Source organism: Leptodactylus fuscus, chromosome 8 (assembly GCF_031893055.1).
Source record: "Leptodactylus fuscus isolate aLepFus1 chromosome 8, aLepFus1.hap2, whole genome shotgun sequence".
NCBI lineage: Eukaryota > Metazoa > Chordata > Amphibia > Anura > Leptodactylidae > Leptodactylus > Leptodactylus fuscus.
In genome coordinates this window covers 65,115,152-65,128,670 of record NC_134272.1, presented here as the reverse complement: position 1 = coordinate 65,128,670, position 13,519 = coordinate 65,115,152, and the positions used below count along the sequence as shown (strand labels likewise).

Sequence of the window (13,519 nt, the reverse complement as noted above, 5' to 3'; positions counted from 1 at the left end):
TTGAAGGGAACATGGCCTTTTCCTGAGTACCCTGGTCCCTTCATTATTTACATCACATGTCATCTGTTTTATAGTGACCATGCAATGTAATTACATACTGTTCACTTCTGCAAGATGAGGCTGTAATTACATCATATGGCTTTTATAAAACAGATGGTGTATATAGTAAAGGGGTCATGGCGCTTGCACAAGCGCCACAGGTCTATCAAATGGATGGTGTTGGACCCCCCATTATTGATGACTTATCCAGAAGACAGGTTATCAATAGCTGGTAAACAGAATAACGATTTAAAAGGGGTTATACATTGACGGGTCCCCAAACCAGCCCATGACAGCAGTTGGGGAAAGCCTGATACTCCGGCCGCAGTCTCCCCATATTACTATAATACAGAACAGTATCAGTAATAGTACAGTACAGTGACCTCCACAAGCAACAGAGATGAGTGCTGATCTGTGCTGCCGAACGTGTAGTATCTTCAGGAGGGGGGCAGTGGTCGGGGAATCAAGTTTTCCCCAGCTGCTGTAATGATGCTGTAGGGCCCCAGCCAACTCCTGCTGGCCGGTTTGCAGTGAGAGGGGGAGACCCAGTTATAAGAGTTGATAAGGGATACAAATGCATCTGGTTTATTCATCGTGTTGGTTCAAAAGATGTACAAACACATAAAGCATGTAAGGAAGTTGCCAGTTTTCCTCATTTAAGGTAAAAATAGTCTTGATTCTAAGGCTAGGGCTAAATATCGACCTTGGCTGCTGTTGCGCGAACAAAGATCACTGGATTGCCTTGCAACTCTTTCTCTGAATGGAGTCCCATTGCAACCCCAAGGGTGCAGGAACTATCACTTCTAGTTGCAAACAAGTCAAAGATGGTGGAGACCCAAGTGGAGGTATAAAAAAACAAACAAACAAAAAAAACATTTATACCCACTTTTCCTTACCTCTTTTGGGCCTCTTCAGGGTGATCGGCGCTTTCTCTTAGTCTTCTCGGTGAAGTCATATTCCCGGGGTCACCACTGTGACTGGTCCTCAGCAGTTACATGGGCACGCCAAGCGTCATGACCTGTGACCCCAGACGCATGATGTCATCAGAAGAGCACTGGACGCAAGAGGAAGCCCTATACAGGTGACGCTGGGTTCACACCAGCGCCCAATCTACATTTTCAGATTTCCGTCTTCTGCCGACAGAAGAGGGAAATCTGGCAGACCGTGTCCAGCCATGAGCGCCGGTGAGCGTTTTGTGCTCTCCGCAGCGAAACCGTTTTTTTTTTTTTTTAACCAGACGAAAAGTCCTGCACCTCTGACTTTGTGCCCGGTTAAAAAAAATGGTTTTGCTGCGGAGAGCACAAAACACCGACCGGCACTCTTGACCGGACACTTTTCAAACCCATTCAAATGAATGGGTTTGAAAAATGACTGCAGGTTTCTGTCTCCTGTCCAGTTGCGGGCAGGTAATGGAAACCTGCATAACGGAGACCATGGCAAAGCTGTGAACGAGCCCTAAGGGAAAGTGAGTGTAAATGTTTATTATATTTTTCACCTCCCTTGTGCCTCCACCTATTATAATCTGGGATCTGAAGAGAGCCCCATGTTATACTAATTTACCACAATGCATGTGACTATGTTAGTTAGTCTGACATGAATCTCCAGTTGTTCAGAAAAAAAAGTAACAATTTGGAATATTTGGGTTGAACCCGGTTCAGAATGAATTGGTTCATCCATCTGTAGTGGACACTAAAGTAAGGCCGGATGCGGAGCACAGCGGTAGAAGGAGGCCGCCATGACAGGGCCTGAGGGGAACTAGGCCTGGTAGTTAGGGGAGGGGCTAGCGTGGCGCGGGTTGCTATGGGAGGTTATTTATCTCCCGTTCTCCCTCCTGGCGGTCAGACCGCCGCAGGGAAGGAGAAGTTGTAGGTGCTGCGTCAGGTACCTGCGTCGCCATGGCCGAATTGGACATCCTCCTGGGGCAACTTCGGGCTGCCGCTGGCTCCACAGATCCTGCCTGGCTTGCTGAGCAGGTGAGGGCCCTTGTGGCTGCTGCTCCTGGGGCTCCCGCCTCTGCGTCTCGGCGCTCTCCCTCTCCCCTGCTGCCGGTGCCTGCTCCGGCTCCGGCTTCTCCATGCGCTCCGGTGGGCGGGGCCTCGTCTCGCGTGCAGCGGCGGACGCGGCCCCCGGAGCGTTTGAGTCCTGATGCTGCCCCCCGATCCAGGCCACGCTTAAGGAGCCCCTCTGGGGGCCCTCCAGAGCGTCGGGCGCTCCCCACCTCCAGGGGTAGCTGCACGCGCTCTGGGAGGCATCCTACGCCGCGGGCCGGATCCACGGCAGTGAGGGGGCGGAGTCACAGGTCCTTGCGGCCCGCCTCCTTCGTGCCAGACACGCCCCCTGTTCCTCCGACGTGGTTCCGGGGACCCCACCTGGCGATGCTCCGGTCGGTGGGGCCCCTTGCCTGCATGTGGATGATCCCTCTGGAGTTCCTGGTCCTACACGCCGGCTGGCTAGTGTGGTTGGGCGTGGGTCGGCGCCTCGGGCCTCCGGGGCTGCTTCCAGCGGACGGTCGTCCGACCGGTCCACTACTGATCGTCTCCCCTCCTCCGGACATGGCTGCCCCTCCTGTTCCTCTGGCGCGCGTCCTGCTTCACCGGTGGCGGATCCTGGTTTGTCTGATGATGAGGGCCAGTCGGACCCCCTGCGTCTGGATTCCGGACTGGCGGCTGGCGGAATCACAGCTTCTGCGCAGCCAGGTGAGTGTTTGTCTTTGTCCTCATCTATACCTGCTATCTTTCGTACTCAGGGGTCGGGGGTGGTGGTTGAGCCGGTGGGAGCTAGTGGGGTCGGGAGTGGTGCCGCGATGGAGGGTGTTGCGGCGGAATTGCGGGAGATTTTGGGCAGTTTGAGGGAGGTCCTTGCGCGTTCGGGGGGTGGTCCCGGGTCTGGGGGATCCCCTGTTCCGGCTTGGGTGGGCTCTTCTCCTTCTCCCCCGGTCATTTTGTTGCCGTCTGATGCTCGGTTGCATAGGGAAGCGGGGGTGGCGGTGTCCGTGCAGACTGAGGGTGAAGGGGACGGTGTTCGGTTGGACGACAGGGCAAGGGGGGAGGTTTACCTTTGTTATGAGGGCCCCTTGGGCGCGCATTTAAAAAAGGAGGTGAGGGAAAAAATCTGGAAGGACGAATACGTCGAGATTTTTTCTCTTCTCCCATCCTTCTTGGGATGATACCAAGAAGGAGGAGGAAGAGAAGAGGCGTTGGCGCCTCATTCCTCAGTCCTTCACGAATTGGTTGCAGGCCTTCTCTATTATGGCCAGTGTCATAGGTGAGAAGTTCCCTGAGCATTGCTCGGGGTTGTTTTGCTACCAGGATTCTATTGGGGAGGCTTATAGGGTGTACGGTGGGCAGTCTTGGCTGCGTTACGACGAACAATTTCGTCAGCGCCGAGCCATCCGTCCTTCTATCTGCTGGGATCAGAAGGACATTGCTTTGTGGCTCAGGGTTACGGCCCCTTCTCGTTCTTCCCAGTCCTTTCCCGGAGCTCCCGGCTCGTCCGGCTCTTCCGGCCAGGGTTCCCCCGGCCAGGGCAGCGGGGACTCGAAAGAGGTGTGCTGGAAGTACAACGAGGGCCACTGTAAGTTCGGTGCCTCCTGTAAGTTTAAACATTCCTGCTCCGTCTGTGGGGGTGCCACCCATGGCTCTTCCCGCTGCTTTAGAAGGGGAAAAGGGAAGCTGTCAGGGGGGTCCACTAGTCATGGGTCTGACGCCGGTGATTCTGCACGAGATGGTGCCGTATCTAAATAGATACCCTGATCGGGTGGCGGCTCGTCTTTTGGAGGAGGGTTTTTCGGTCGGTTTTCGGATCCCTTCGTCTCGGGTTGGTTCTTCCTTGTTTGTTCGTAATTTGATCTCCACCCGGCAGTATCCTGCCGTGGTGTCGGAGAAGTTGCACAAGGAAGTGGCGCTTGGGCGTATGGCGGGTCCTTTTGTTTTTCCGCCGGTTCCGGACTTGGTTGTTTCCCCGTTGGGAGTTGTTCCTAAAAAGGAGCCTAACAAGTTCAGATTGATTCATCATTTATCGTATCCTAAAGGTGGGTCGGTTAATGATGGTATTCCGTCTGACCTGAGTTCTGTTGTTTACACTTCCTTTGATGCGGCGTTGGAGTGGGTTCGTCGGTACGGTCGGGGCGCTCTCCTGGCCAAGTCGGATGTCGAGTCGGCTTTCCGCCTCCTTCCTGTACATCTTGAGAGTCAGAGGCTCTTGGGGTGTACTTGGAATGGGGCGTACTATCTGGATCGCTGCCTTCCTATGGGGTGTTCGATCTCATGTGCCTATTTTGAGGCTTTCAGCTCGTTCCTGGAGTGGGTGGTGAGGGATCTGGCGGGTGTTGGATCCGTCATCCACTACCTGGATGATTTTTTGTGTGTTGGCCCAGCTGACTCTCCGCTTTGCCTTAGTTTGCTCCGGACCTTGGAGTGGGTGTCTGTTCGTTTTGGTGTTCCATTGGCGCCGGGCAAGACGGAGGGCCCTTCGTCTTGCCTTAGTTTTTTGGGGATTACCATTGACACTGTGCGGATGGAATGTCGTTTGCCGGAGAATAAGCTGGCTTCACTTCGTATTGAAGTGGGCCGGGCTTGTCGGCTGCGTAAGATCATGCTCCGGGACTTGCAGTCGTTGTTGGGGAAACTCAACTTCGCCTGTAGGATTATGCCTATGGGGAGGGTTTTTTTGTCGGCGTTTGGCAGGCGCAACGGCTGGGGTTTCTTCTCCGCGACATTTTATTCGTCTGACGCGGGATCATCGCGATGATTTGGAGGTGTGGGCCAGTTTTTTGGAGCTTTATAACGGCCGCTCCTTGTTGATGTCTCCTGCTGTTAGCATGGAGGATTGGGAGTTGTTCACCGATGCGTCTGGCTCGGTGGGTTTTGGTGCGTATTTTGGGGGGGCCTGGTGTGCAGGGCGGTGGCCGTCGGACTGGGTGGAGCTGGGGTGGGTTCGTAATCTCTGTCTTTTGGAGCTTTTTCCCATAGTGGTGGCGGTTGAGGTTTGGGGGGATCGCTTTCGGGACAGAAAGGTGCGTTTTCACTGCGACAATCAGTCCGTGGTCTCGGCTATTAACAGTCTCACTGCTTCTTCTCCTCCGGTTGTTTGTTTGCTTCGTTATTTGGTTCTTAAATGTTTGTCTTTGAATGCTTGGGTTGTGGCTGTGCACGTCCCTGGGGTGTCGAATGTTATCGCTGATTCTCTGTCTCGGTTTCAGTGGGAGAGATTTCGTGCGGTGGCTCCGGACGCGGACGTGGAGGGTCATCCGTGCCCAGCACATCTATGGGCCGTGGTCTCCAGGCGGCGGGGAATTGATCCGGTGCTCCTTGGCTGAAGGTACTCGTTCGGCCTACGAGTCTGCGTGGCGGGAGTTTGAGCTGGTGTTGGGTGAGTTGGGTGGTTCGCTGTCTGTGGAGGTTTGTCGGACGGCGGTTTTGGTTCTGATTGGTCGGGGTTCCCTAAGTGGGTGGTCTGTGTCTCGGCTTTCTCGTCTGCTGGCGGGTCTGGCGTTTGGTTTTCGTGTTCGGGGGGGGGGGGTGATGTCACGAAAAATTTTCTGGTTCGCCAGGCTGTGGGGGGTTTTCGGAGGGGCAGGTCGCAGCCGGATGGACGGCGGCCTGTCTCCTTTGGCTTGCTAGATAGGTTGGGGGTGGTTTTGGGTGATGTTTGTGAGTCTCCCTTTGAGTGTGCGTTGTTTCGGTTAGCCTTCTCTTGGGCATTTTTTGGGGCTCTTCGTGTTGGGGAGCTGGTGTCTCCTACTCGGTCGCGTCCTGGCGGAGTTCTTTGGCAGGATGTGTCTTTTGGGGTTTCGGGGGTGGAGTTTGTGATTCGTCGGTCTAAGACCGATCAGTTGGGTAGGGGTAGGGTGGTTCGCCTGGGTCCTGTTGTGGGTTCCTGGATGTGCCCGGTTGGTTGTGGTCGTCGGTTTCGCGAGATGTGCTCTTTTTCTTCCGGCCCCGTCCTGCGCCACCTTAACGGGGATTGCTTGTCCCGCTATCAGTTCACGGCGGTTTTTCGTAGATGTCTGGATCGGCTGGGTTTGGATTCCCGGGGTTTCGCTCCTCAATCTTTTCGAATAGGGGCGGCTACTGAGGCGGTTGTTTGGGGTTTGGGCCCGGATATGGTTCGGCGCATAGGTAGATGGGAGTCTAGTCGTTTTTTGTCTTATGTTCGTCCGCATTTGTTGTAGTTTTTTCTACTGTTGTTTTTCTTTCCTTGTTTCCTCTTTTGCAGATTCGTCTCCTCGACTGGTCTGGATATTGGGGCATTCTTATGTCCACTGGGGTGCGGTCCGGGCTGATTTGCGTCCGGATGGCCGTCAGCTCGGTTTTCCTCGTTCGGCCGTGCAGGTGCGATGGTTGGGGTTTCGGGGTTTGGTTTGGGGGCATATGATGCGTGAGTTTCACCGCTTTGTCCGGTTGGATCGTCCCCCGGATGTCTTGGTGTTACATCTTGGGGGTAACGACCTTGCTGCACGGCCTTTTCGTTTGCTGATTCGAGATGTGAAGCATGACTTGCTTCGTTTATGGTTGGACTATCCGTCTCTGATTGTTGTGTGGTCCGATATTGTGCCGCGGCATACTTGGCGTGGTGCTCGGTCGGTCCCTAAAGTTAATAAAGCCCGGTCGAAAGTGAATCGGGTGGTTAGTGCGTTTGTGGTCCGTCATGGGGGTGTGTGTGTTCGGCATTCGGAGTTGGAAGACCTGGAGGGTGGGTTTTGGTTGGCTGATGGGGTGCACTTGAACGCTGTGGGGATTGATATGTGGGCGTTAGGTTTGCAAGGGGGGATTGAGCGGGCTCTTTTGTTGGTGGGGGGTGAGCATACTTGAGGTGTTCAAGTGATGCTCACTGTGGCGGGTGGGAGTCCTTGGAGTTGATGTTAAATTGCAGTGCTGGGGGAAACTTAGTAGTAATGTTTTTTCCCCCCCCCCTGTGTTTAGTTCAGATTGTAGTCTGGTGGTGTTTGGACTCCTGCTGGGTCGGTATCCCGAGGAGTAATTTACATTTAACTGTCAATCTGTGAGTATGGTGCCTCAGAGCCATTACAAATGGCTGGGGGTAATGTTAGCGTGGTGAACAGATTGGCGGCCAGACATTTTGGAGCTCCAAGGACCTTCCCTCATTGGTTCTCCTTCTGATTAGTTAGCTAGTTAGGATAATTAATATTTGGGGGTATGTTTTGGTAATTAATTAACCGTATAATTGGTTATTTATTTAAAAGGTATTTACATATTTTGGTATCTTAAAGAACTGTTTGTTATTTGTTTAATAAAATGGCTGCTGTGGCCAAAATTAATCCAACCTCTCTGTGTGTGTCGTTCTTGGGGGTTTAATTGATGTGGGGTGAAGGTTGGGATGGTATGTTTGGGAGGAAGGTGTGGGGTCACAGCTTAGTGAAAATGGGGGGGAGGGGCTGTTGGTCATAGAGCAAAGGCCATTCATCCTCAGATGCCAATGTCATGTGAAATATATAATTGGGTGCCCACCTACCATATACCATCTGTAACACTAGAGCCTTTTTATGTTGTACATAGGCCTTTAGGCTCCCTGAGGATCCAGGACCTGATAGCAATTGCTATCCCTGAAGCTCCTATAGCCACCTCCATGACGCTGAGTGATTTAGCATCCATATCCAATTTGGAATGATTGCAAAAAGCTAATTGGTAGCTATGGCAACCTGGGTCCTAAAAAAGAAACACATTTCTAAGATGTGTGAGATTATTGAAGTGTATTTTGTAAGCAATCAAACAAGTGCATGTTCAAATTCCCTAGTGGTCCGAATTAAAAAAAAAAAAAAAAGTAGGCCATCACATCTGATTCATGGGGGTCCAAAACCCAGGCCCCACACCGATTAGCTGATCTGGCTGCCTCTGTGCACCAGGAGCTACTGCTGTGGCCAGAAAACGTCTTTAAATATAAAAGGTCATCTAAAACTTTACCAATTCAATCTATACAGAAAAAAAAATTCTACTTTTTTTTTTTTACTGTGATATTTGTTGAAAAATGAAACATTCATGAGATTCTGTAAAATAAATTCTAGGGGTAATTAATGGTTGTGACGATGCCTAAAACTTATGGTCCCTGAATGTCAGTAAGTGAGTTGCTGACTATACCAGGGGTCACTAATCCGTGATCATGTTACCTTGAAATTGTCCAGTATTAAAGGTTTCTAACCATAACTTTTCCTGTGGCTATAAAAGCTGTTCTTCTGTGTTACATTATATTCTCTCCCCTCAGGATGCGCAGCACTAATCCCAGCTCACTGTATACTGGAAGGGTTATTTTCTGCCTGGATTATATTATTTTCACCGTCCGCCTCATCCACATCTTCACCGTCAGTCGAAACCTTGGACCAAAGATTATTATGCTTCAAAGAATGGTGAGGAGAAAATGGCGAATTAAGCCACGTGTATGTACAGTAGAAGTTAAAGGTGTACATTACTATTAGGACCTATCAATGTCATAGAGGTTCTAATGAAGGTTCTAACGTAATTGTAAAGAAAAAAATGAGATTCACTCGATATAAACGCTAAGTGTGTTGTGAAAATAAAATTACTTTTATTTTACTCTTTAACTCTCATCATGTTCCGGAAGGACCATTCCTTGGACTCTCTGATTATCTTGGGTTCATTGACCCCCTTACTGGTTAAAGTTCATGGTGCAACCTACCAGATGGCATATGAAAGCTCAAAAAATGTGGTTGACAACAGTGCTAGATTATAAGTAGGGCAAAAGAGGTAGTTGTCAGGGGTCCTCCACCTTCAAACATTTTAAAATAGCATTTTCCTTTAAAGAGAACCTTCCAATACCTCCAACTGCAAGTCCGTGCATACTTCAATAGGTGCCGCTCCACTGATTTCCACTGTTTTTCTGTAGCTCCTACAGTTCCTGAGTTATTGGTTCTGTAAGTTTGAGCACCCATTATGCTAATTGGGCTCTCTACTGTCAGGTCAGGTCACCTACAAGAATCACCTACCTGACAGTAGAGAGCCTAATTAGCATATAGAGTGCTGAACCTAACAGCTCAGGAATGGTGGGGCTAGAGAAAAAATTCCAACTATGCTGGTGTCAGTGAAGCAGCACCTATTGAGGAATGCAAAGAGTTGGATTAAGTGTAGGGAGTGTAAGGTCCTCTTTTAGGTGAAGTGTTTATGGGTTATCTGGATGAACCATGCACCATCCTATGTGAACAGACCATTTCATAGTGTGGGGAGTGTGAGAAGGTGACAGGCAGAGTGCTGGACTCCATATATATCAGCCCCAGGTTTCTGACCTATGTGTGGTCCAGGGCAGACCTGGAATAGGCCTCAGCCCAGGTGTAGATGCAGGGTTTTTCTGTCCGCTTGAGAAGTCGGACATCTTCACTTGCGGACAGGGAAGGACGGGCACGGAGTGCAAAAGAACGCACCCGATGCCCATTGAAATGAATGACAGGTGTCACGGACACAGCTAGTGTCCGCTCCTAATGTCCGTGACAGATTTTGAGCGGACACTAGGAGCGGACACTACCTGTCGGACACCGACGGTAGTGTGAACGCCCCCTTAGGTTGTCAGTTCTGTTTAGTTAGTTGCTCAGACGAGCAGGTTTGTATTTTGTTTTGCTCATTTTGTGCCTGAAGTCAAGGTTTATTTATTTTCCTGGTTTTTTTTCTAAATAAACCAGTTTGTTGCATATTTTGTGTCCCTGTCTTGACTGTTTGGGTCCGCACCACTGTTTCTACCGAGCTAACGTCCCCACAGGAGTTAGAATGACTAGATTGTACTTTATGAATGTTCATTTTCAATAGAAATGTGTAAAAAAAATTATTGCTGTAACTTGGATTTTTTTCATCTATTTTCTTTAGCTCATCGATGTATTCTTTTTCCTCTTCCTTTTTGCCGTTTGGGTGATTGCTTTTGGAGTTGCTCGGCAGGGAATCCTGAGATGGAATGAACATCGCTGGGAATGGATTTTCCGCTCTGTTGTTTACGAGCCATACCTGGCTGTTTTTGGACAATATATTGCAGATGTAGATGGTAATTATTATAGACGCATCAGCTATTTGTTAGCATCCAGTATATAAAGAAATTGTAGCTGACAATGTTCCTCTGTTTATAGGCACCACTATTGATTTTGATCATTGCACTATTAATGGGAATGAATCTAAACCACTATGTGTGGAGCTGGACAGTGACAACCACCCAAGATTCCCAGAATGGATCACAATTCCTCTAGTCTGTATCTACATGCTATCTACCAACATCCTACTTGTTAACCTGCTTATTGCCATGTTTGGGTGAGTAGAGGAATGTGTCAAATTTCCATTTCGATGGACCTTGTGTTACTTCACTAATTCATGAAAGTAGTACTACATTACAGAGATAAAAAAAAAACCCTAATGGGATTATACCATTAGAATCATTTTTTATTAAGACTAACACGTAGGAATAGCCTTAAGAAAGGCTATTCTTCTAATACCTTTAGGTGTTTTCTCTACGCCACCATTCGGTAGATATCCCAGTTTTCTTCAGTATGCAAATGACTTTTCTCGCAGCACTGGGGGCGGTCCTCTGCACTCAAACAGCACTGGGGGCGTCCCCAAAGCTGCAAGAGAACTCTCCAGTGCCGCCTCCATCATCTTCTGGCACGCCTCTCCGTAATGTCTTCTTATGATGGTTTCTTCTGGATTTAAATGTCATGCATGCGCAGTCGGCTCTGAAGAAAAGTGGGATATCTACCAAAAGGCAGTGCAGAGAAGACTTCTAAATGTAGGAGAAGAATAGCCTTTCTTAAGGCTATTCCTAAGTGTTAGTCTTATAGTCTAGATAGTCTAATGATAGAATCCCTTTAATGTGATGCTATATAGAAAGTAATATGAAACCATTTACAACCATTTTGAGGACTATGTAGCCATATTTGGTTGTTCTCCCACCTGCTTACAACCATGCACACACAATTCCCTGCTCTGCCTTGTGGTCAAAAGCTGCCCAATGCCATACCCATTGGCTGAACTCACTGATTTTGGCAAAATTAGCCACCCATCTATGTATGGGAGTATGCTGACTTAGCACAATGGCAAATGTTGGAGAGAAGAAGAATCAGACTGTTGAGCTGCAGTGACTTCACCCGGCTGTTATACAATGTATGGAGCTATTTACTCTCAGCTCTGCAAACGGTTCCATATGGTTGATCGGTTGGGACAGATTTTTACCCTTGGTTGAATTTGAGGCCAGAACCCTAGCTCTGCAAGGCAACCTGGAAGGGAAACAGATATGTGAATGGCTCTATTGACTATAATGTGTCCATGTGCTGTACAAAATTATGTGAAAGAGCCCTAATAGTAATTATTATTCTGTCTACGAGTATTACTAATAATTACCTTTTTTCCATGCCAGGTACACAGTGGGATCAGTTCAAGAAAACAATGACCAAGTGTGGAAGTTCCAGCGATATTTCTTGATTCAGGAATATTGTAACAGATTGACAATTCCATTTCCCTTTGTAATCTTTGCTTATTTTTTCATGATATTACGGAAGATGTTCAGTTGCTGTTGCAAAAAACAAGATAAAGAACCTACACCCTGCTGTAAGTCATAGCATCATGGAGTAAGCATTTGTCATAAGGCATCTAGGTAAAACTGCCATAGTAAGTTGTTGCCCTCCACCTCTAAACATGGCTTTGCTCTTTCCCAATCCATTTCTATAAGTCCTTGGCAACATTTTTTCTTCACCATATCTATATGCTATAAGCTTTTATGACCATAACTTTGAATACATCGTAGACATTTTTCATTTTTGTAATTTTTGATTTTTACCTGCATTTCATAAACCAAAGCCATAAATAATCATAGAAAGGGCTTGTTTGTTGCAAGAAAAACTGTACTTTAAAATGGTACCTTTAAATATTCTGTACAACGTATAGGAAAGCTGTAAAAAAATTCATAATGGGGTGGAATTAAAAAAATTAAATAAAAATGCAGTAGTGACATTTTCTTACAGGTTATGTTTTTATGGCTTCCACTGTGTGATAAAAATGCTTGGTTCACATCTGCGTTTGGTACTCCATTCGGGGGGGAGTCCGCATGGGACCCCCCCCCAAATGGACTACCGAATGCATTTGCAAGTGGTGTGCAGTGAAAGCACATGGACTCCGTAGACCAGACCTGGGCAAAGTCCGGCCCCCGGGCCATATCCGGCCCTCTGACTGATTCAGTCCGGCCCGCACAGCTTTGACTAGGGAGGCGTGTCTAGGGGGCGTGTCTTAGTGCCGGCCGAAGATGGAGATGTGGAGCGTGTCATAAAGTACTGAGAGATGTAAGGTGAGCTGCAGGGGGGGAGAGAGAGAGAGTGTGTGTATATGTGTGTGTGTCTATGTGTGACTGTCTATATGTGTGTCTGTCTATATGTGTGCCTGCCTGTCTATATGTGTGTGTCTATATGTGTGCCTGCCTGTCTATATGTGTGTGTGTGTCTATATGTGTGCCTGCCTGTCTATATGTGTGTGTGCGTGTGTCTATATGTGTGCCTGCCTGTCTATATGTGTGTGTGTCTATATGTGTGCCTGCCTGTCTATATGTGTGTGTCTATATGTGTGCCTGCCTGTCTATATGTGTGCCTGCCTGTCTATATGTGTGTGTGTCTATATGTGTGCCTGCCTGTCTATATGTGTGTGTGTCTATATGTGTGCCTGCCTGTCTATATGTGTGCCTGCCTGTCTATATGTGTGTGTGTCTATATGTGTGCCTGCCTGTCTATATGTGTGTGTGTCTATATGTGTGCCTGCCTGTCTATATGTGTGTGTGTCTATATGTGTGCCTGCCTGTCTATATGTGTGCCTGTCTATATGTGTGCCTGTCTATATGTGTGCCTGTCTATATGTGTGCCTGTCTATATGTGTGTCTGTCTATATGTGTGTCTGTCTGTCTATATATATATGTGTGTGTGTGTGTGTGTGTGTGTCTCAGTAACCTAGGGGCAGAGATGGAAGGGGAATGTTATACTAGGGCAGAGATGGCAGATGGAGGGGGGGACATGAAACTGGGGGGGACATGAAACTGGGGGAAAGATGGAGGGAGGACATGAAATGGGGAAAATAAAGGGGGATATGAAACTGAGGGAGAAATGGAGGGGGGGGGGCATGAAACTGGGGGTAGATGAAGAGGGCACTTAGACTGGTGGAACATTAAACCGTGGAGGAAGCTGTAGGGGGACCTGTCTGCCTCTAGTTGCCCCTAGTTTAATGTCACCCTCCAGCTACCCCTACGGTTTTATGTCTGCTTCCAGCTTCCTGATTTTAATGTCCCCCTCTAGTTGCCCCCAGTTTCATGTCCCGCTCCAGCTGTCAATTTATTGCCGCCCTCCAACTACCCCCACTGTTTAATGTCCCCCTCCAGCTGTCCCAGCTTCATGTCCCCTCTAGTTTCCACCAGTTTATACTGGGGCACCAGGAGAGGGACCTAATACTGTGGGACAGTTGGAAGGGAACATTACAATGTGGGGGCATATAATGTACGGGTG

The 13,519-nt window shown here is 48.7% G+C and overlaps 1 protein-coding gene across 1 annotated transcript in view; it reads left to right on the top strand.

The window, feature by feature from the left end:
* The window catches only part of TRPM8 (transient receptor potential cation channel subfamily M member 8), a 62,075-nt gene that overhangs the window by 39,609 nt on the left and 8,947 nt on the right, over positions 1-13,519 (top strand). The window contains exons 19-22 of the mRNA XM_075283919.1: positions 8,260-8,401; positions 9,867-10,038; positions 10,121-10,298; positions 11,398-11,588. Of these exons, the coding sequence (XP_075140020.1) occupies positions 8,260-8,401; positions 9,867-10,038; positions 10,121-10,298; positions 11,398-11,588 (683 nt within the window). The remainder of the gene's footprint in view (positions 1-8,259; positions 8,402-9,866; positions 10,039-10,120; positions 10,299-11,397; positions 11,589-13,519) is intronic.